General features: G+C 42.1%; 1 protein-coding gene across 2 annotated transcripts; it reads left to right on the forward strand.

Moving 5' to 3' along the window:
- The first annotated feature begins 3,983 nt into the window (after positions 1 to 3,983).
- Positions 3,984 to 23,004, forward strand: wdr41 (WD repeat domain 41). Of its 2 annotated transcripts, XM_034238698.1 has the most exons (14): positions 3,984 to 4,209; positions 4,325 to 4,393; positions 5,603 to 5,718; positions 6,543 to 6,591; positions 6,683 to 6,811; positions 6,917 to 6,979; positions 8,210 to 8,321; positions 8,468 to 8,530; positions 8,786 to 8,890; positions 9,003 to 9,187; positions 9,293 to 9,414; positions 10,210 to 10,295; positions 22,520 to 22,653; positions 22,738 to 23,004. In XM_034238698.1, the coding sequence occupies exons 2-14, from the start codon at positions 4,346 to 4,348 to the stop codon at positions 22,876 to 22,878; spliced, it is 1,353 nt and encodes a 450-aa protein (XP_034094589.1). In that variant the 5' UTR covers positions 3,984 to 4,209; positions 4,325 to 4,345; the 3' UTR covers positions 22,879 to 23,004. The 2 variants fall into 2 exon arrangements, with proteins under 2 accessions (XP_034094589.1, XP_034094590.1); XM_034238699.1 differs by lacking the exons at positions 3,984 to 4,209; positions 4,325 to 4,393; positions 5,603 to 5,718 and adding an exon at positions 6,389 to 6,450.
- The last annotated feature ends 573 nt before the right edge of the window (positions 23,005 to 23,577 follow it).

Consider the following 23,577-nt stretch of genomic DNA (forward strand, 5'->3'; position numbering starts at 1 on the left):
TGATTGTTATGCCAGATGGCAGCGAGAAAATCCCATTTGAAGGTTTTATTAATTTTCGTTAAACTGGAGAGGTTCGCCGATGCTGTCTTTGCGCTCTCACTGACGCGGCTGACTGACATCTCGCTGCTCCCTCCATTTGTCTTTGTTTGAAAAGGTCTTAATTGTATTACATGCAAATGAAGAGATTTGATTTTTGCCCATTATCTATTCATAAGAGAAAATGAACAGAACATTAGTGGGTCACCAAATGAGGGAGGGAGGGTGAGGGAAGGAGGGGAGAGAGGGAGACAGTGATGAGAGAGGAAGATGAGAGTGAAACAGAAATGGCAGCTTTACATTACTGAGCTCTATATCTTTTAACTTTTGAGTTTGTAAAAAAACGAATCTGTCCATCCTCATGTGTAAAGCATGTGTCTGTATGAGTGTGTAATAGGTCAAGGCTGATAATTAACCTTTGATGACTGAAACACAGCAATTAACGTCTGACTCATGTGACAAATCAAAGTGACAAGCTTGAATGCACTCAGCCATCCTCCCTGGTCATCTTAAGACCATCACCCTTTGAATTATGAGCCATATATATTTTAATTAGGTTTTATGGCACATGTGTCACCAAACAGGTTAAGTTCAAACAAAACACGTTTTCATTTAAACTACTTTCTCCTAAAGTCGTTTTGAAAACTGTTCGTGATGAAAAGTGGGAAAACTGTTTCATGAGATAGATGTGGAGTTTTGAAATGTCATTTTTTGTTGCAAAAGAAAGACAAATCTATCCAAAATCCATTGTGGAGGCAGGTGTTTCACAACCTGGAAATAAATATGTAATCGTTTATGCGTGGCTAAATATCAATGAATATGGGAATAATGTTGGATATGTGACTGCTCCTTTAAGGATAGGTAAATACTCTTTCAGGTAGGTCGAGAACAAAGTGTTTGGAATAAAAGCGTCTTTCCTACATTACAATCAGGGAGCAAAGGCTTGTCTTTGAAAGATTTTCACTATTTTCCGAACAGAACAATCGGACAAGCGTCCCTACTTTTTCCCAGAATTTGTTTCCCTGATGCAAAGAGGGAATTTTGTACAAAAAAAGCTGAAACTGTGGCAAAGCTTTTCTGCAGATTTCATCTATGAATCTGTGTCTTAATTGCCAATATGGAAAAGAGGAACGATTGCAGCAACCAATAACTGTCTGGGCATGTGAGTATTACATTATGATATATCTAAACATGTGTGTTAATACAAAACCTGATCATATTTCTAAAGAAACAGGAATTATAGACAAATGTTGTTTATTGGACTTTAAAGGTGCCCCCCTGCCTGTTGAGGCCTGGCAGAGTCCACGCAGGCTAAAGCAGAACACAGTGAAACCCTGATGAAGAGGGACAGTGAAGTGTGTTGGTCAAGAATGAGACTCTCTCTTCTACACGACCCTCTGAACAGCGAGGGAGAGAGCCCGATATTGAATAGTGTTGTTGGCCCATTGTTAAATTACAGCTTAATTCCTTTTCCATCATCATAACCATTTGTTTTCCTTACAGGGTGGAGATAGGGGGATGAGATCGGGCACTGTAAGCAGGGGGAGAGGGCCGACCTTTTGCTTTGCTTTGACTCTGGTCTTTAGTTTTGGTGGCCATCGCATCATGACTCCCCCTCTCAGCTGATTCCTGCCATTGGTCATATTTGACACCTGGTCCACACCATGCAGGCCAAGGCAGCTTTTCCTCCCATTTCTTCCCAGTGAACTCCTGAATCTCTCCTTTACCTCCATCCCTGTGCCCACCTAGTTTTTATACACTGTTTTCTTAAATGTTCTCCCTTTTAGTGTGTTTTTGAAAAACAAACCTAATTTCAAGCTGCTTTTTCTAGTCTGTTAGTGTGTCAGTTTGTCTACTACATTGGTCCTGAATTTCTTCTAGAACCGCTGGATGGATTGCCATTTAATTTGGTGCAAAACATCACTGTAGCTTGCTAAAAGGACGAATCCTCACGATCTTGTTGATTTCCTGACTCTCCCTCAAACGCCAGGTCAGGTTCTTTATTTATTCTGAAATATTTAAACATCTGCATGGATTTGTACTTTTTTTGTTTCGTTTTTTCCACCTTCTGCCTTTCGCTCACATCACGAGGTTGACATTTGAGTTTTAGAATGGTTTGATATTGTCAGTTTTATTGTTGATATGTATATCACATTTCCCAATGAATTTTGTACAACCATTCATTGTACGATAAATCCTAATAACTTCCTGACCCCCTGCCGTTTCCCCTCAAACATCTCTACAACAATTGCTGAGAATCTTGCTGTATAAAATCAGTATAAATAGGAACAACATCAGGTCATACTTTTTCAGAACTGGTTTATGACTAAATATCTGCTAAACTTATAACATTCCCATTCACCTCTTTCTTTAACTTTCTTTGTATGAGCATATCAGGCTGACATTAGCATTTAGCTGAAAGTACCACTGTGTCTAGTACAACCTCATAGAGCTGCTAGCATGGCTGCCTCTTATCTTTTGCATCCATTATTCAAAACCCTCTAAAGTCTACATATTTGACCTTTTCATCCAGACATCTGACAGATAGTTAAACAAACACAGCATCACCCATCCCCAAATCTAAAACCCATTCACTCCACATCAGCCAATCCCACTCCCTAAGCCTCCTCCTTTCTCTAGCTGCCCTTGAGCTTTTCTATTACCGCATGGAAAGCACCTCGCAGCCCCTGACAAGCGCGGCGGATCGACACTAAATCAGAAATCAGTGCCAGCCGCAGATCTGAGCCACCATGAAGGTCACAGGCCCTACACTGCGTGTCGTCTCAATCGGGGGAGCAGGAGTAGACACAGCTAGGGTGATGTGTGACTGTGTGTGGTGTGTGTGTATCTGTGTGTTAACAGGGGAGACACCAGGAGGAGGAGGAGGAGGAGGAGGAGGAGGAGGAGGAGGAGGAGGAGGAGGAGGAGGAGGAGGAGGAGGAGGAGGAGGAGGAGGAGGAGGATGGAGGAAGAGCAGGTCAACATTGATGCAGAAGTCATTGGATGGAGAGAAATAAGGGGAAGTAAAAACAAGTGTAGACAGAGAGGTCTTCATAAAAAGACCATCAAAATCATATAAAGAGAATCAGTCAAATCATTTGATTTTCTCTCTCAGTATAATATAGATAAATGTTCAAAGTTAAAACCTTTGACACAAATATAGTTTTTTCCTGGCTATATTGGGTTTGAAGCTTCCTCTGATCTCATGGGATTGATACACACTGCCATCTAGTTGTAAAAAGGAGGATGACACTCAGAACTGTGTACTTGTGACTTCCCTTGGTTGTTTGAATTTCTCACAACAGAATAATGTATGTGAAGTTTGACATTAAAAGGCTGTTTTTACATTCATAAAAATAAAAATATTTATATAAAGTAATCGTAAAAACTAATACGTTCATATAATTAGTGAAGACTTCAAACAAATGTAAACTTTTTTTAACTGTGGTTTGGCTAATACTAGGCTACTGATGGAGCATAAAACCAGAGGGACGTTCAAAATGACCGGTTTTGTTCTCTGATTGGGCTATTCTTTCTCAGACAAAACAGTTTTTATATTTCTTGATTTAGCAAAACATATCATTTAAAATGTATAATTTTAAACAGTTTTACTGTACATATTCGCCAAATCAGATTCCCTTCCTCATGTTTATTGTATCCACCAAAAACCAACGGAAATGATTTGCAAGTGAGAACCTACTTTTTCATTATACAATTATTGACATTTTGTACATACATTTTTATTTTTGTTGAAAACCCCAAATATGAATCAAAACAGTATTTTTTATATGTTATAGTTACTCTGCCGTATATCTTTAAGGAAAACACGTATAATAAATCAAATGTGTTGTTTATATATAGGCCTAGGCCTACAGTATATGGTTGTTAAAGAAGTACCAGTATTTATCGGCAGAATGATGTTTGTCCTGCCAATGCTTCCGTAGCTTGAGTCACATGAATGGTTTGTTTTGGTCGTGACAGAATCAGTACATTAACACGTAGCTAGCAGACACTACTGCAACAACGTTATATTCTGGTTAAAATATCAGGTGAACAAAACATAGATCTTAAAATCTTCTCTCAAGGGCGAGAAAAAGGAAATACGAGAAAGGGCGAGAAAAAGGACATACATCAGGCGGAAGCGTCTCTGGTTTCTGTTTACGCTAATGAGTGGTGAGACGCAGTGCACGCGCACCTGTAGTGTTGTTGTGCTTCAGTTACACAGTTGTTATGTTATTGGCTCTTATTTAGATTAATATGTAAACTTGCTTTATTCTGTGTCATTCAGCCAACGTTAACCGTCAAAACGATGCTTCGGTGGATTCTTGGTGGTCGAGAAGCTCAGGGTTCATTGGAGGTAAGCTGTAACGGGGTAGCTATGCTATGCTAACTGTCTGATCAACGTTTATCTGTTTTTAACGTCACTGTGAAGTCAGTTTGAGGTTGGGTAACTGACAGTCATCCACTGCGGTCTATTTACCCTCACTGTCTCACTGACTGTGCTGTTTAGTTTGCAAAAATCAACCCTTGCAATAAAAAAACTGCCGAATTGTATCAATATACACAATTATATACAAAATAGAAGAAGACATATAACACAGTAAAAAGAGGCGCAAGCTACTTATCCACGTATAGTCATACTATCAGTATTACTGTCTGGATTGAATTTGGACATGAGGGCGTTTAAAAAAATACATTTCATTAAAATATCAATATAAAATAAAAGTTGGACTACAATCCAATTAAAAAGGCTTGTCCTACTCTTCCAGTGTAGTAATTAAATGCTTCAATAATTTTAAGTCACTGGGTTTAAGGTTAGTTTATGAATGTAGTAGCACATTTCATCATAGTACACATGGAATTCAAAGATCCTTACAAAACGTTACTTGACATGGAAGCTAATAACAAAATGTAGACTTTTCAATTAAAAACAGCAACACATTTTACATAATTATTGTCTGCTGAGTTAATAAACTGTTCTCTTGCACTTTATGTACATGTAGGCTGTTTCATCAAGTGGTCTCTGAAAGGTCACATGATACATCTTGTGAGATAAATATGAGAAAAGGAAAGCAGAGAAAGCAAAGCTCTGCAACACAAATCACTAACTAATTTGCAGACTTTTCTCTAACTTTCCTTTTTTATTATGAAATATCGGATCATTTGACTTCAGTTGGCCTCAATGTAAGAAGGTAAATGTCTCTTTGGTGAAACACATGCAAGACATCGGAAACATGCCGTGGGGCCCAAGTGAACAAACTTTATTGGCACCAAACCAAAAAGACAGGGAACAAAAGCTTGCATGGTTTTTAATTACCGTATCGTATTAAGGTAAAATCTTAATATGAAAAGTAATCATAGCTGTCCTAAAAATAATGAGCAGTAAAAAGTACAATATTTCCCCATTCGAAATGTATTTATTAAAGTACACATCCCTTAAAATGTAGTAAGTGTGATACTTAAATAAATGTACTTTCCACCGTTATTTGTCCCTGCTCTCCCTCTCTCAGAGACTCTCACTCTGCAGCTCAGCTTGTGTGTCACTACTTTCCTCCTATGTGTGCAGAAAAGCTCCATGTTGTGCATCGGAGAGGAACAGCCCAAAAACTGGTTCACTGAGCTGCAGGTGCTGAAAGGACATTTTGACATTGTTCGATTTCTGGTGCAGATTGATGACTTCAGGTAAGCAGACCACGACCCCCCCCCCCCCCCCCCCCCATCCTCTTTTCTTTTTTTTCTCTTTCTAACCTCTCTCCTCTCTACCCTTGGCTGGCCTCTATCCCTCTGTGATTGACAGGAGATCCTCACCTACAGAAAACGTACAGAGCATGACAAGAGCCCAATCATCACCACTATGTGATTGTGTGTGCAGTACAGTATACACAAAGCCCTTTAATGCTGTCCGTACACACATGCACGCACACATGGAAAGGTTCTGCACCTGATCTCTCCTCCGCTGCTTTGTGAGAGCATGCTGCACACATCATGGTAGAGTGGGTCTGCATAAGTGCTCAGATTGGGATTTATAACAGAACTAAGTATGTGGGTCTGGTTGTGTGTGTGTGTCAGTAGGGGGGGTGCTGCTTCACGCCTGGTCTCCCCCAGTAATAACCTCCTCCTCTGGGTCTCGTCCTCTCCGCTCTCAGGTCCTCAGTCGGGGGCAAAGGGCAGAAAATTCTCTCCAGATTGCTTTTGAAGTCCGAAAATGTATCCTCGACAGTTCCTCTCTTCTCATTTCATCTCTTTTTTTATCCGGTCATCCTGTCTGTTGATTTTGGGAACAGGTAGTGTGGACGCTCGAGGGTCAAAGGGCAAGTGGAGGTGGAAACCCCAGGACAGATGTTTTTTTTAAGATTCCTTGAGAGGAGATGGAGCTACAGGAAATGATTCCTCACACAGATAGAGATTAACTTGGTGTGTTTGGCTACCTTTAAGATGAGGCCTTCAGGTGAACTGAAGTATTTCTGTCACGTCTACAACTCAAACTGTCATCTTATGTTTTCCAGATGTGCCTCAGCGGGCGATGATGGCCTGGTTTTGGTGTGGAATGTTGAGGTGATAAGCTGCAAGTTGATTATTTCAGTGCATTATGAAAATGAACGCAGTGGCACTAATGTTTTTTCTTTCTCTTCTTCCTGACTGTTAGACCGGAGAGAGACTCCAGGAGCTGAGGGGCCACTCCCAGCAGATTACAGCCATGACCACCTTCACCTGTGATGATGGAGACACGACGCACACCTCGCTCCTCACAGCGTCCTCTGACCGAAGTCTCAGCGTATCCTCAAAGCACACAATACTTTTAAATACATACTAAAATCATTCAGAATTTATTGTTGTGTTTTATAATTCAAACTTTATTTTCCTTAACCTGATTGGTCAGCTGTGGGACCCGGACACAGGCAACAGGGTTCAGACCATTTCAGATCTTCAGTCCTCTGTAAAGGTAATTGATAAGCCCCTTACAGACATGAGCCTTGTTATGTTAATGTTATGACCATTTTGCAGTTGGGTGTCATCCCTGAAGAAGGCATGTTTTAAAGTAAAAGCCACATAGAGATATCATTGAGTTTGACTGCGCTCTATTTACCCAACGACTAGAGATAATGCTATTAATGTTACATTTGAGTAAGGAACTACTCCTATTCTCCTTTTCTTATTGCTATAGTATGTATTTCTGCTTTGTGCACTTCACTGTTCCATGTTCCAGCTTTTTCTTATTAACCATTACTTTCTAACAAGAACATGTCTAGAAAGATAAAGATTTTTCAGTAGTTTTGAAGGAAACGTCCATATTTTCTAACGGCCAGTAAGCTCCATACATACTAATATAAAACATAATGGCCCAATCCCAAACAACGCCCTACCCCCTACCCCTACACACTACCCCTCCGTTTGCGCTGTTCCAAAGCAACGAGTGTGGAGCGGTGTAGAGGGGGAGTGGGCTATCAAGCCCTCAAACAGCGAGTCTGCAGCGGTGCTGACTTGAGACCGGTCTCTACCTGACCGGAGTCACGCTGTGTGTGTCCGTCAGGAAACACGCTGTTTACAAGTAGTTCCAGCAAACATCCGCTGATAAACTGCGATGTTAACAACCTCATGATAACCTCATATGTTTTAACTTAGGATCATACCTGTGTTTAGTCTAGAAAAAGGTAAATGTGTGCATTTTATTATAAAGTTATGTATATTTACAGACTGTTGCAAAAACTAAGAAGCTTATAAACATCAGGTTTAAAACTGAATCTTTTTGTCTAAGAGATGCTGATTTGAAACCGTTGTTACATACAGTTACGGCATTTCCTGTTTCTGCCGTAGGAGGCCGTCCCAAAGCTTGCTGCTGTATTTACTCCCTCCATCTGACAGGAGGGAGCCTCGTTGAGCTGAGAGTGTCACGCCGTCACGGAGGGGGAGTGTGTAGGAGTAGGGTGTAGGCAATTAAGTTTGTTTTGGCAAGAAAGGTAAAATACCAATTAAAACGTTTGACACTTTTTTTCTTCTGACAGTTATGATTCAAGAAAGAAATGGTTATTGCCTCCCCTTGATCACACATTAAGGTTAATGACAGCATCTAAAGGCTCATTGTATTTGAATTATTTTGTTTGTGTGTGCATTGATTTGTGCACGTCAAAATGAAAATAAATAACACGCATGTGCTGATCCTTGTGTCCTTCAGTGTCTGCTGGTGCTGGAGCGGCTGTGTGTGTTTGTCTCGGGCGGGGGGGAGCTGTGTGTGTGGAACAAAGACTTCCAGCTGCAGTGTCACCGACCCAACCACAGCGACACCGGTGAGGAGGAACAAAGGAAGAATAACTGTCACAATAAACCTCTCATGTGGTGATTGTTGCACCAACAATGCCCCCCCCCCATCCCTGCTGTTTGCACACACACTGATTAATGTTGTTATTTTGTGTTTTCTTTTTTATAACTGCAGGAATAACTGCTTTGATAGAGCTGCCCAAGAACTGCATAGCAGCTGCAATGGATAAAGAGATAGGTAAGAGACAGAATGTTTAATATGTGCAAAACGACACGGCTTTAGTCAATATTGTTGATATCAAACATCATTCAAACTTTATTTGTATTGCACTTTTAATAGAAAAAAGGTCATTCAAAGTGCCACTGAAACCAAAAACAATGAATAAAATAAAACAATATTCATAAACGGACCAACGCATTACTTTGTGATATACCAAAACAACAGGTCAATAAACACAGCACAGAACAAATGTATGTATTTTCTTCCTTGCAGTGATCTACAGGCTGACGGTCTCTACAGATTCTTCCATATCGGTGGCTGAGGTCCGCTGTCTGTCCGACCACCAGGACAGAATTCGAGCTCTTATTAACGTCAATGGTTAGTTATTTAAGAAAATAATCAGACTTATCTAACTGGCTTCATTCAGCTTTAAGAGAATGAGACATTGCCCCCTGAGCTTTATATGACTTTAGTTCTGTCTCTTCCTCAGACGGGCTCTTTGCGAGCGGCTCCCACGCGGGCGAGCTGATATTATGGGATGCGATTGAATGGAACATCATGGCCTATGAGCACATCCTGTGGGAGGAGTCACCAGCCTGCACTCACGCCGAAATACGATTGGCTGCTCCCAAACCCAGTGAGATGTCCATACAGCATCTGACCACCAATGGAAGGGTGAGGAACACGGGATGTATTTGTTGTGTGTCATTAAACATTGTTTGTGTTTTGTTTTGTTATTGTGTTACATACTGTAAATAAAGTTGTGTACGTGTTTTGTAGCACATCCTTGCAGCTGTAGGCAGCGGTCTGTATGTGTTCAGCGTTCTGACCAAGACGGTGGTGGCCTACAGGAAGGCGGCCCACGACTCTAACGTCCTGCACACCATGCTGCTGTCTGACAGGTGAGATATCAGATCCTGTCTCTAACCGCTTCAATGTGGGATGAAAAGAAACAAAAAGGACATTTCTTTGTGGATAATGTGTTTATTCGGCCAGAAAAAATCTCCATGCATGTATTATAAAACCTGTACCCTCTCGGGAGTTTAACCAAAGACAATTTTTCTGCCTTTTTAGAAAAATATTCCATGTCTTGAAAACCTAAAATGGGTTTAGTAACGTACAAAAGAGGTGTCCAAACTACGGCCTGGGGTCCAACTGCGGCATGTTGGCCTTTTTTAATCGGCCCTCAGCAAAAAGCATTATTTTCTTATATTGTACTTCTTAAATATATGTCTAAACATATATTACAGAGGAGGTTTCATGAGCCCACTTTTCAAATAAATAAAAAAAAATCTTAATTGATAAAAAAAAGCCCATAACGAGCTTAAAAAATGCCCCTCATGTTTCCCCTTATTATAAGCATCTTCAAGTATCAAGCATAATTTACCTATATTTGATAAATTTGGTAACTTATAACTTATGAGGCAGTATACCTCACCTCTAGTGAGTGGCCCAGACTTTAGTATGCTTTTATTTATGTGGCCCTCAGTGAAAAAAGTTTGGACACCCCTGACGTACAAGAAGCAAAGATTATAGAAAGAAACATTAAGAGTTAGCTTAAAGCAAAGGCTAAGAAACAATGTATATCTGTGTCAATCAAATCTTGCTCTAGATGTGAGTTTGAATACACTAGGATTTATTGTGATTAAAACAGCCATTGATTAGACTAACAGTTGTTTACACCGTCTCTGTTCCAGCGAGCTGATGTCCTGCTCTGAGGACGGCAGTGTGAGGATGTGGGAGATCCAGGACCTGCCTCTGTCTGCTGAGCCCGCCTCTTCAGGTGACACACAACAGGGCACACGCACAAACATACACTCTAGAGGCTTCTCAATTCTTAAATTTCCCCTCCTCGACTCCCCTCCTCGACTCCTATCCTCGAGACTTAGTCCCGCCCACAGGAGATGCGAGCGGAGGACTGAGGAGGGGAACCGAGGAGAGAGGAGGGGAAGCAGCAGGCGGTTAGAGAAATGAGAACTCCTCTCCTCTGAGCGGTCATTTTAAAGAGACGTCCATTAATGATGACAGGAGGCACAGCAGCCCTCTGTCTGATGGACAGATGTGTTCATGATGACTTATATATTTACTTTTAATTCATTCACAGTGCGGTATAATGAGACAATAACAGGCTACAGATGCGGACATATACACACACACACACATATATATATATATATGTATATATTTATATAAATATATACAATTTAAAGTATGAGAGCACTCTCATAATAACGTAACACAATCAGAGACTGGATATATCCCCCCCTCTCTCTGGTCGTTGAAATGGGGAATTGAAATTACGGGCCAAAAGTTGTATTTACAAGTATTAAAAGTAAGCAGAGGACACCAAACCAACTGAGACCCGTCTGTCCGCCGCATCTACGCACTGTACACAACACGCACCTACACACTGTACCACACACACACACACACACACACACACACACACACACACACTTACACACACTGTACCACACACACCTACAGCTCCTAAAGCATAAGCCGTTGTGTATTTTATTATGTGAAGCAATGGTCTTAGAAAAATATCGACTCTTTGTTTGTAGATATCTAAACTAAAGCAAATAAAGAGAGTAGGCCTGTTATACTGAGTGATATATATTATACACACTGCTCTGCTTTCTGCACGGACCTCACAGCTGTTCTCTCTGGAAACATCACGACGCGATGAAAGCAGTTACTACAATAATATCCAGGGGATGCATGCAGAGCTGTCATTGGCTGAGATAAGTCCGGCCGTGCGTCACGCCTCCACCGTTCCCGGAAATGCATCCGTGGAGGAGCCGTGGAGGAACCATCAGTGTATCCTCGGTTATAGCTCCTCCAGAGAGCCTCCTCGACGCTCGATCCTCGGTCCTCGGTGTGCATTTAGAGAAATGAGATGTCCTTCAAAATGGCGCGCTGAAATTCATTTCCGGGTCACTACCGGAGGACCGAGGAGTCGAGGAGAGGAAATGTAAGAATTGAGAAGCCTCTTCTGTAACATGGTTAAATGTGACACTGCTGATAGGATGCCAAGTAGTTCACATTTTCAGACATACACTGAACAAAAATATAAATGCAACACTTTTGTTTTTGCTCCCATTTTTCATGAGATGATCTCAAAGATCTAAAACATTTTCTATATACACAAAATAACCATTTCTCTCAAATATTGTTCACAAATCTGAAAAAATCTGTGATAGTGAGCACTTCTCCTTTGCCGAGATAATCCATCCCACCTCACAGGTGTGGCATATCAAGATGCTGATTAGACAGCATGATTATTGCACAGGTGTGCCTTAGGCTGGCCACAATAAAAGGCCACTCTAAAATGTTCAGTTTTATCACACAGCACAATGCCACAGATGTCGCAAGTTTTGAGGGAGCGTGCAATTGGCATGCTGACAGCAGGAATGTCCACCAGAGCTGTTGCCCGTGAATTGAATGTTCATTTCTCTACCATAAGCCGTCTCCAAAGGCGTTTCAGAGAATTTGGCAGTACATCCAACCGGCCTCACAACCGCAGACCACGTGTAACCACACCAGCCCAGGACCTCCACATCCAGCATGTTCACCTTCAAGATCGTCTGAGACCAGCCACTCGGACAGCTGCTGCAACAATCGGTTTGCATAACCAAAGAATTTCTGCACAAACTGTCAGAAACCGTCTCAGGGAAGCTCATCTGCATGCTCGTCGTCCTCATCGGGGTCTCGACCTGACTCCGGTTCGTCGTCGTAACCGACTTGAGTGGGCAAATGCTCACATTCGATGGCGTCTGGCACGTTGGAGAGGTGTTCTCTTCACGGATTAATCCCGGTTTTCACTGTTCAGGGCAGATGGCAGACAGCGTGTGTGGCGTCGTGTGGGTGAGCGGTTTTCTGATGTCAATGTTGTGAATCGAGTGGCCCATGGTGGTGGTGGGGTTATGGTATGGGCAGGCGTATGTTATGGACGACGAACACAGGTGCATTTTATTGATGGCATTGTGAATGCACAGAGATACCGTGACGAGATCCTGAGGCCCATTGTTGTGCCATTCATCCACGACCATCACCTCATGTTGCAGCATGATAATGCACGGCCCATGTTGCAAGGATCTGTACACAATTCCTGGAGGCTGAAAACATCCCAGTTCTTGCATGGCCAGCATACTCACCGGACAGTGTGCATCTGGACCCGGTGACAACATTACCTATTGACGCAGCAACCACTGTAAGTTATATTCTTGTTTAATTAGACTTCTCTGTTTCATTTATTCGACTCTGTATAAATTGTTATTGTAGCTTTAACGGCTAAATCGCGTTTGAGAGATTTTAAATCTCAGATCTGCTCAGGCGAAACCTGCTTTACAGGTCTCAGCACTCAAGCCTGCATTAATATAGGCACGGCCAGTCTATTGATAGCGTAAAGTACAATCAATCAATCAATCAATCAATGTTTATTTATATAGCCCAATATCACAAATGTTACATTTGTCTCAGTGGACTTTACAGTTTGTACAAAATATCAGTATGACAATACGACACCCTCTGTCCTTAGACCCTCACATCGTACAAGGAAAAACTTCCGGAGAAAACCCACAGTTTAAAGGGAAAAATGGGAGAAACCTCAGGGAGAGCAACAGAGGAGGGATCCCTCTCCCAGGACGGACAGACGTGCAATAGATGCCGTGTGTAAATTGAAAAGATAATACATTTGCAACATAGGTAGTCCAAATGTTTGGAAATGCATGTGTGTATAATAGGAAGATGAATCCACGAGGATATCCATCCAGGACCTATGATCCAGGACCACAGCCACGACTCAAGATCCAGGGCTCGCGATCCAGGACAGAGGAGCGCAGGATCATCCATGACTCCAGATCCCGGCGTATATAGACACCAAAAAGAAAGACATTTGGGGAAGCTGGGTTAATCGGAACATGAGAGTACACAGGTATAGACAGAGAGAAGGAAGAAGTAAGATGTCCCCCGACAAACTAAGCCTATATCAGCAAAACTAGGGGCTGGATCTAATCAGCCCTAACTATAAGCTTTATCAAAAAGGAAGGTCTTAAGCGCACTCTTAAAAAACGGATAGGGTGTCTGCCGCCCGAACACAAACTGGAAGCTGATTCCACAAATGTGGAGCTTGATAAGAAAAGGCTCTGGCTCCCATTGTACTTTTAGAGACTCTAGGAACAACCAACAACCCTGCATTCTTGGAACGCAATGCCCTAGTAGGACAGTAGGGTATAATGAGTTCTTTAAGGTAAGATGGCGCCTGCCCATTAAGGGCTTTGTAGGCGAGAAGAAGAATTTTAAATTCTATCCTGTGTTCTATAGGGAGCCAGTGTAAGGCAGCCAGAACAGGAGTAATGTGGTCCCTTTTCCTAACTCTGGTTAGTACACGAGCCGCAGCATTTTGAATCAGCTGAAGCGACTTGACTGACTTCTTGGTACACCCTGATAATAAAGAGTTACAATAATCCAGCCTTGAAGTAACAAATGCATGGACTAGTTTCTCTGCATCGTTTTGAGGCAAGATATGCCTGATTTTTGCAATGTTACGTAGATGGAAGTAGGCGGTCCTTGAAATTGATTTTATGTGGGCGTTAAAGGATAAATCCTGATCAAATATAACACCAAGATTCCTTACAGTCTCACTGGAGGCCAAATTAATGCCATCCATAGTTAGTATATCCTTAGATAATTTGTTTCGTAGATTCTTCGGGCCAAGTACAATAACTTCAGTTTTGGTCGTGTTTAACATCAAAAAGTTTAAGGTCATCCACGTTTTTAAGTCCTTAAGGCAGTCTTGAATTGTATTTAGATGATTAATTTCATCAGGCTTGATTGATAAATATAGTTGAGTATCATCCGCATAACAATGAAAGTTTACAGAATGATTCCTTATAATATTGCCTAACGGAAGCATATATAATGTGAACAAAATAGGTCCGAGCACTGAGCCCTGTGGCACTCCATGGCTAACTTTGGTTTGCGTGGAAGATTCATCATTGACACGTACAAACTGAGAGCGTTCAGATAGATAGGACCTAAACCAGTCTAAAGCAGTTCCCTGTATGCCAACTAAGTGCTCTAGTCTTTGCAATAAGATATCATGGTCGATAGTATCAAATGCAGCACTGAGATCGAGCAAAACAAGAATAGAGACACGTCCCTTGTCAGAGGCTATTAGAATGTCATTTGTGACTTTAACCAGAGCTGTCTCTGTGCTATGATGTGTTCTAAAGCCAGACTGAAAAGCTTCAAATAAATCATTGTTTTTTAAGTAATCACACAACTGTTTTGCGACCGCTTTCTCAAGAATTTTTGAGAGGAACGGAAGATTAGAAATAGGTCTATAGTTGGCTAAAACCTCTGGATCGAGGTTGTGCTTTTTAAGAAGCGGTTTTATCACTGCTACTTTGAATGATTGTGGAACATAGCCTGATAATAAAGACATATTCATAATATTTAATAAATAAGTGCTAATTAATGGAAAAACTTCCTTCAACAGCTTAGTTGGAATTGGGTCTAACATGCACGTTGATGGTTTAGAAGAGAGAATCATTGAATTTAATTGTTCAAGGTTTATGGCTGAAAAGCATTCTAGTTTACTATCTAGTGTAATATTAGAACTTACGTTTCCGGGAGCTATTGATAACACTATACTGGTCAAAGGCAAGAGGTCATTAATTTTGTTTCTAAGAGTAACAATTTTATCGTTAAAAAAGCACATAAAATCATTACTACTGAGTGCTATGGGAATAGAAGGCTCAATCGAGCTGTGGCTTTCTGTCAGCCTGGCTACAGTGCTGAAAAGAAATCTTGCATTATTCTTATTCTCATCTATTAATGAAGAGTAGTAAGCTGCTCTCGCTTTACGCAATGCTTTCTTATATTCATTGAGAGTAATATGCCAAATTAAACGAGATTCTTCAAGTTTAGTAGAACGCCATATCCTTTCAAGTTGTCTCGACTTTTGCTTTATTTTGCGGGTTTCGGCATTATGCCATGGAGCTAGTCTATGTTGTTTTATTTTCTTCTTTTTCAAAGGAGCAACAGAGTCTAATTGTATTCGCAGCGCATCTGTAGCACTATCAACAACATGATCAATTTGGGGTGGTGTACATTTTGTATAAGTTTCCTCCCTTACATGCAGACATGCTATCGAGTTAAGTATTGGTGGAATCTCTTCCTTAAATTTGGCTATAGCACTAACAGATAGGTTTCTGCTGCAGGAGCTTTTGACTAATGCTTTGTAGTCTCGTAACAGTACTACAAAAGTTACTAAGAAATGGTCGGATAAAGCAGGATTATGCGGTTCGACTAATAGTTGCTCAATTTCAATACCATAAGTCAGAACAAGGTCGAGAGTGTGATTATAGCAGTGGGTTGGTTTATTTACACTCTGACAAAAACCAACAGAATCTAATATAGAGTTAAATGCAACAGTAAGGCTATTTTTATCATCGTCAACATGAATATTAAAGTCACCTACGATAATTACTTTATCTGTTTTAAGTACCAAAGTTGATAAAAACTCAGAGAATTCAGATAAGAATTCTGAATAAGGACCTGGTGCACGGTACACTGTAACAAATAAGATTGGCTGCAAAGTTTTCCAGGTCGGATGCGTAAGACTAAAAACGAGACTTTCAAAGGAGGTATAATTTAATTTTGGTTTAGTATTGATAAGTAAACTTGAGTCAAAGATGGCTGCAACTCCACCTCCTCGGCCCGTGCCTCGGGCAACAACCGCGTGACTCAGTCATTTTGTACCTTAAAAAGCATTTAAATACCGCATTTAAAATCTGATGAACTCAGTGTGCATCTGGACCCGGTGACGACATTACCTATTGACGCAGCAACCACTGTAAGTTATATTCTTGTTTAATTAGACTTCTCTGTTTCATTTATTCGACTCTGTATAAATTGTTATTGTAGCTTTAACGGCTAAATCGCGTTTGAGAGATTTTAAATCTCAGATCTGCTCAGGCGAAACCTGCTTTACAGGTCTCAGCACTCAAGCCTGCATTAATATAGGCACGGCCAGTCTATTGATAGCGTGAAGTACAACCGCGTGACTCAGTCATTTTGTACCTTAAAAAGCATTTAAATACCGCATTTAAAATCTGATGAACTCAGTGTGCATCTGGACCCGGTGACGACATTACCTATTGACGCAGCAACCACTGTAAGTTATATTCTTGTTTAATTAGACTTCTCTGTTTCATTTATTCGACTCTGTATAAATTGTTATTGTAGCTTTAATGGCTAAATCGCGTTTGAGAGATTTTAAATCTCAGATCTGCTCAGGCGAAACCTGCTTTACAGGTCTCAGCACTCAAGCCTGCATTAATATAGGCACGGCCAGTCTATTGATAGCGTGAAGTACAACCGCGTGACTCAGTCATTTTGTACCTTAAAAAGCATTTAAATACCGCATTTAAAATCTGATGAACTCAGTGTGCATCTGGACCCGGTGACGACATTACCTATTGACGCAGCAACCACTGTAAGTTATATTCTTGTTTAATTAGACTTCTCTGTTTCATTTATTCGACTCTGTATAAATTGTTATTGTAGCTTTAACGGCTAAATCGCGTTTGAGAGATTTTAAATCTCAGATCTGCTCAGGCGAAACCTGCTTTACAGGTCTCAGCACTCAAGCCTGCATTAATATAGGCACGGCCAGTCTATTGATAGCGTGAAGTACAACCGCGTGACTCAGTCATTTTGTACCTTAAAAAGCATTTAAATACCGCATTTAAAATCTGATGAACTCAGTGTGCATCTGGACCCGGTGACGACATTACCTATTGACGCAGCAACCACTGTAAGTTATATTCTTGTTTAATTAGACTTCTCTGTTTCATTTATTCGACTCTGTATAAATTGTTATTGTAGCTTTAACGGCTAAATCGCGTTTGAGAGATTTTAAATCTCAGATCTGCTCAGGCGAAACCTGCTTTACAGGTCTCAGCACTCAAGCCTGCATTAATATAGGCACGGCCAGTCTATTGTCGCCCATCAGCTGTAGATAGTTAACTAATTAGAGGGCCGTGGCCCTACAGCTGTGTGAACTGAGCAATCAGGCGTCCATTTTTGGGTAGCTCTTTCCTGGAGCATCAGCTTCAGCGTCAGACAGCCGAAGACTGACAAAGACATTGGAGTCCTGCGGGAGTCACGAGGGAGGCAAAGAGGAGGCAAATCCTACTCTGATTGAGCTGGTGTCTTATTTATCTTTTCTTTAGTTTTCTAGCCCCTCATGCTATAATCATGTGTATTTTCTCCATTCCTGTTCATGTGTCTTCTCGCAATTATCACTGGCCCCGTGTATCTCCTAATCGATATAACCGGCCTGCTCTCGTCTATCCCACGTGCTCCACTGAGATCCAACATCTAGTTTCTGGTGGCCTGTGGAATTGCCAGTCAGCTGTTCCCAAGGCTGACTTCATCTCTGGCTACGCCTCCCTGCAGTCTCTGGATTTCCTTGCTCTCACTGAGACCTGGATTACTCCATCCAACACATCCACCCCAGCAGCTCTCTCCACTGCATATTCCTTCTCCCATACACCCAGACCCACTGGCAGAGGAGGTGGCACTCGTCTCCTGCTATCTCCCAAATGGAGCTTTTCCCTCTTCAAGCTACCTAACTTCACTCCTTCCACCTTTGAATTCCATGCCGTCACAGTAACCCATCCTATACAGTTAACCATTGTTGTTCTCTACCGTCCACCAGGCGCCTTGGGGGACTTCTTGGAGGAATTAGATAATCTCCTCTCACTTATCCCTGAAACTGGCCCTCCCGCTGTACTTCTCGGAGACTTCAACCTCCAGACGGGGAAGATAGACGAACTAACATCTCTGTTAACCGCCTTTGCTTTCTCACTGTCTCCGTCCCCACCAACTCATAAAGCTGGCAATGTCCTTGATCTCATATTCTCAAGGAACTGCTCTACTTCTAACCTCTCTGTAAACCCGCTCCACACATCCGATCACTTCTTCATTTCATTCTCTCTATCCCTTTCCAAACATAACAAACTAATCTCTTCCCATCCTGCACTTGTCCGCCGTAACCTTCGCTCCCTCTCCCCCTCTACTTTTGCCTCGTCGGTGCTCTCAGCCCTCCCTTCCTCTGATTCGTTCCATCTCCTGCCTCCAAACTCTGCTGCAGAAACTCTCCTCTCTACTCTCTCATCCACTCTGGACTCGCTCTGTCCTCTCACATCTCGGCAGGCTCGTCAGTCCCCTCCTGCTCCCTGGCTAAACGATGCACTGCGTGCTAATAGAACCGTCCTTAGGGCAGCAGAGCGGAAATGGTGGAAATCCAAACACCGTGACGACCTCCTAACCTATCAAGCTCTCCTCTCCTCTTTCTCTGCTTCGATCTCTCAGGCAAAAAGCACTTTCTTTCAAGATAAGATCCAATCTTCCTATTCCAATCCTAAAAAACTATTTTCCATCTTCTCTACCCTCCTCCCCCCTCCTCACTTCTGTCAAGCGACTTTGTTACCCACTTTGAGAAAAAAAAAAAAGGTTGATGATATTCGCTCTTCTTTTTCTGACTCACCTTTACTCACCGCTGGGTCACCAGACCCTCCTTCCACCAACACACTTACCTCCTTTTCCCCTCTCTCTCCAAGTGAGGTTCTTACCCTCATTACCTCTGCCCGCCCTACCACCTGTCCTCTGGACCCTATCCCTTCAAACCTCCTTCAGACTATCGCTCCTGATATTCTACCGTTTCTCACCCATTTCATCAACACTTCTCTAACTTCTGGTCACTTTCCAAACAGTCTCAAGGAGGCAAGAGTAAACCCTCTCCTAAAGAAACCCACTCTCAACCCGTCTGATGTTATAAACTACAGGCCTGTCTCTCTCCTCCCGTTCCTGTCTAAATCACTTGAACGCGCTGTCTTTAAACAACTCTCCTGTTATCTCAATCAGAACAACCTTCTGGATCCGCACCAGTCTGGTTTCAAGGCAGGTCACTCCACAGAAACTGCTCTCATTGCTGTCACGGAGGAACTGCACACTGCCAAAACTGCATCCCTCTCCTCTGTCATCATCCTATTGGACCTGTCTGCTGCATTCGATACGGTGAATCATCAGATCCTCCTTCGCACTCTCCAAAAACTTGGAGTTTCAGGCTCTGCACTTTCCCTCCTCACCTCATACCTGAAAGACCGTACCTACAGGGTGACTTGGAGAGGGTCTGAGTCCGACCCTTGTCAATTAACTACGGGGGTCCCTCAGGGCTCTGTTCTTGGTCCCCTTCTCTTCTCCGTGTACACAAACTCGCTCGGATCAGTCATTAGCCCGCATGGTTTTTCTTACCACTGCTACGCTGATGACACCCAATTAATTCTGTCCTTTCCCCGCTCAGAGACCCAGGTCGTTGCACGCATCTCTGCTTGTCTAGCTGACATCTCTCAGTGGATGTCTGCTCACCACCTCAAGCTCAACCTTGACAAAACTGAGCTGCTCTTCCTCCCGGGAAAAGATTGTCCCACTCTTGACCTAACAATCAACATCGGCACCTCAGTTGTTTCCCCGACTCAGACTGCAAGGAATCTGGGTGTGACCCTAGATAACAACATGTCCTTCACTGCAAACATCGCTGCTACAACCCGTTGCTGCAGATACACGCTTTACAACATCAGGAAGATACGTCCCCAGCTGACTCAGAAAGCGACTCAGGTTCTGGTCCAGGCTCTCGTTATCTCACGCCTAGACTACTGCAACTCCCTCCTGGCTGGTCTACCTGCATGTGCCATCCGACCTCTGCAGCTCATCCAGAATGCAGCGGCTCGTCTGGTCTTCAGCCTTCCTAAATTCTCCCACACCACTCCGCTCCTCCGCTCCCTTCACTGGCTTCCGGTAACTGCTAGAATCCACTTCAAGACACTGGTACTTGCTTACCATGCTGCGAATGGATCTGGCCCTTCCTACATCCAGGACATGGTTAAACCGTACACCCCAGCGCGTGCACTACGCTCTGCATCAGCCAAACGACTCGTTGCGCCCTCGCTGCGAGGGGGACCCAAGTTCCCATCGGCGAAAACACGTGGGTTTGCTGTCCTGGCTCCAAGATGGTGGAATGAGCTCCCCATTGACATCAGGACGGCAGATAGCTTGCACATCTTCCGGCGCAAACTGAAAACTCATCTCTTTCGACTCCACTTCGAGCGTTAGAACTATTAACGAAGCACTTTTATACTAATAAAGGACTGGCTTACCTAAAGCCAGTTGAGTAGCACTTGAAATGTTTGGCTCTATGAAACCTGATGTACTTATATGATTCTGTTTTCTTCAATGTTGTGTCTTCCTGGTCGAATGTACTTATTGTAAGTCGCTTTGGATAAAAGCGTCAGCTAAATGCAATGTAATGTAATGTAATGTAACATGTCACCCATTGAGCATGTTTGGGATGCTCTGGATCGGCGTATACGACAGCGTGTTCCAGTTCCTGCCAATATCCAGCAACTTGGCACAGCCATTGAAGAGGAGTGGACCAACATTCCACAGGCCACAATCAACAACCTGATCAACTCAATGCGAAGGAGATGTGTTGCACTGCGTGAGGCAAATGGTGGTCACACCAGATACTGACTGGTTTTCGGACCCCCCCAATAAAGCAAAACTGAACATTTCAGAGTGGCCTTTTATTGTGGCCAGCCTAAGGCACACCTGTGCAATAATCATGCTGTCAAATCAGCATCTTGATATGCCACACCTGTGAGGTGGGATGGATTATCTCGGCAAAGGAGAAGTGCTCACTATCACAGATTTTTTCAGATTTGTGAACAATATTTGAGATAAATGGTTATTTTGTGTATATAGAAACATGTTTAGATCTTTGAGTTCATCTCATGAAAAATGGGAGCAAAAACAAGTGTTGCTTTTATATTTTTGTTCAGTGTATCAAGAAGTAGGCCATCGTCCCATTTCTTCTTGTGGATTTTCCACTTTAACTGGATTCTGTTCCCAGTGATAGAATACATAAGTAGCACATAGGTATGAATCCAAAAGTTCAATGAGGAGAAATTGCCTGCACTCAATGTTGGTATGTGTGGCTGAGTGTCTTGATGGTGGGGTGGAGGTGCAGTAATGCAGTCCAGATGGCGTGTGTTGTATATATCAAAGGAGAGTTACTGTAGCACTCAGGTGTGTTTCCTCCTGAAGTGGGCTGCTCTGAAGTGTGTGTGTGTGTTTGTGCTGTCTTTGATGGTCTAGCTGTTATTAGTCGTTCATATACATTATTATTGTTTGTTATTTTATTTCTCCAGGAAACCAGAAATCAATGTCTTGCCTCTTTAATGTAAACTGTAATACAACCAAGTGTATTAGCCATAATTGTAGCAATGTGGAAGGGTCCTAAAACATTTAATTTATAATGATACATGACAATGAAAAGCAAGAATTTCTCATTTTAGTGAGCATATTGGAATTAATTGGTTATTGAAAAATTACTGAAATGATGAATCAATTATCTGAATAATTGCAATCAGCAGGTGGTTGAGGATTTAGAGGCTGAACAAACCAGACATTTATCTCAGGTGACTTTAAAACTAAGTTTAAAAGAGAGTGGATATTAGATTTAAATTCATCGAGTGGACGATGTTGCTCCTTAACGGCTGGATGTGTAAATATGAAATGTTTGCTTACAAGTTCACCATATTACATCTAAGGTAAAACATGTGTGAGTCAGAAAGAAAGCAAACATAGAAATATGAAGAAGTCATGTTGTCATTTGATCCATTATGTCAAACATTTTTGATTATACAATGTTTAAATGTAGTTCAGACATTTTATTTAAAGGCAATCCTACTTGGCTGTTATCTTCATCTGAATCTACAGAAACACATGTTGTCCATGCATCAACAACCAACTGTGATTATATAAGTAACAAGAACAGTCAATACAAAAATAGATTATATATATATATATATTGTGCAGTCTTCATCAATCCAATATTCGTCGATATCTCTTTTTCTCCTCTGTGCTTTACCCCAGGCTTCTTTGGCATGTGGACTTTCGGCCGGGCGAACAAACCGAGCGCTCCTCCGTTAAAGAAGGTGGTGGACGTCCCAAACATCCGGATGCTGGAGCTGACGGGGGATCTCATTGGACACTCAGGAGCTGTCCAGGTATGATCTTTATGATTTCCAAACGTATGTTCTACTTTAAAACAGTGAGACAGAAGTGCTTCACCGATGTTGTGCCTGTGTCAGATGTTCGTGAGCTTCAGGGAGAACGGTTTGGTCACCTGCTCCACGGACCACCTGCTGATCCTGTGGAAGAACGGAGAGAGGCAGTCCCAGCTCCGCAGCCTGGCACTGTTCCAGAAGCTGGAGGAGAATGAAGGACTCTGACCTTTGACCTGCTGCCTTGAGATGTAAAGCTTTCCCGTGATGGTCTTATCTTTGTAATGTACTGTTTGCTTTAAATGATCATGTTTGTTGTTTGCACCTTCAATTAAAGTATGTAACTTAAAAAACTCCTCCAATTTCCAATCTGTGTTTAAGCATTATATGGTTGATGTGAAGTCAGACATCTCGGAGCTCAGCACGTATATTATTGGCTTCTGCTTTTCTGAAGTTCTCACTTTGGGAAAAATGCTAATTTGCTTCCTGAAAAAGTTAGATATGTAGATTCCTGTTAGATTGGTAGATTCCTGTTAGATTGGTAGATTCCTGTTAGATTGGTAGATTCCTGTTAGATTGGTAGATTCCTGTTAGATTGGTAGATTCCTGTTAGATTGGTAGATTCCTGTTAGATTGGTAGATTCCTGTTAGATTGGTAGATTCCTGTTAGATTGGTAGATCGTTACCGGCTAAATATCTGTCCCCTAAATATGAAGCTGCAGCCAGTTAGCTTAGCTTAGCATAAAGATGGGGAATAGGGAAACGATTGGCTACCATCACCTCTAGAATTCATTTCATTGTATCGCCTGTCACATACTCCCAGTGAATCGTGAATTTGTAATGTTTATGCTTCGGTTGAAAAAAACAAACAACCTATGATGTGATGATTAGTCAAATTAAGAATATTTGTTTTGACAACGCTATCCA

This window comes from Gymnodraco acuticeps, unplaced genomic scaffold (genome assembly GCF_902827175.1).
Source record: "Gymnodraco acuticeps unplaced genomic scaffold, fGymAcu1.1, whole genome shotgun sequence".
Classification (NCBI taxonomy): domain Eukaryota; kingdom Metazoa; phylum Chordata; class Actinopteri; order Perciformes; family Bathydraconidae; genus Gymnodraco; species Gymnodraco acuticeps.

Coding starts and splice junctions, on each gene's coding strand:
- wdr41 (XM_034238698.1), top strand. CDS start 4,346: ATGCTTCGGTGGATTCTTGGTGGTCGAGAAGCTCAGGGTTCATTGGAG. Junction 5,719..6,542: donor GTGCAGATTGATGACTTCAG/GTAAGCAGACCA, acceptor TATGTTTTCCAG/ATGTGCCTCAGCGGGCGATG. Junction 8,891..9,002: donor AGCTCTTATTAACGTCAATG/GTTAGTTATTTA, acceptor TCTCTTCCTCAG/ACGGGCTCTTTGCGAGCGGC.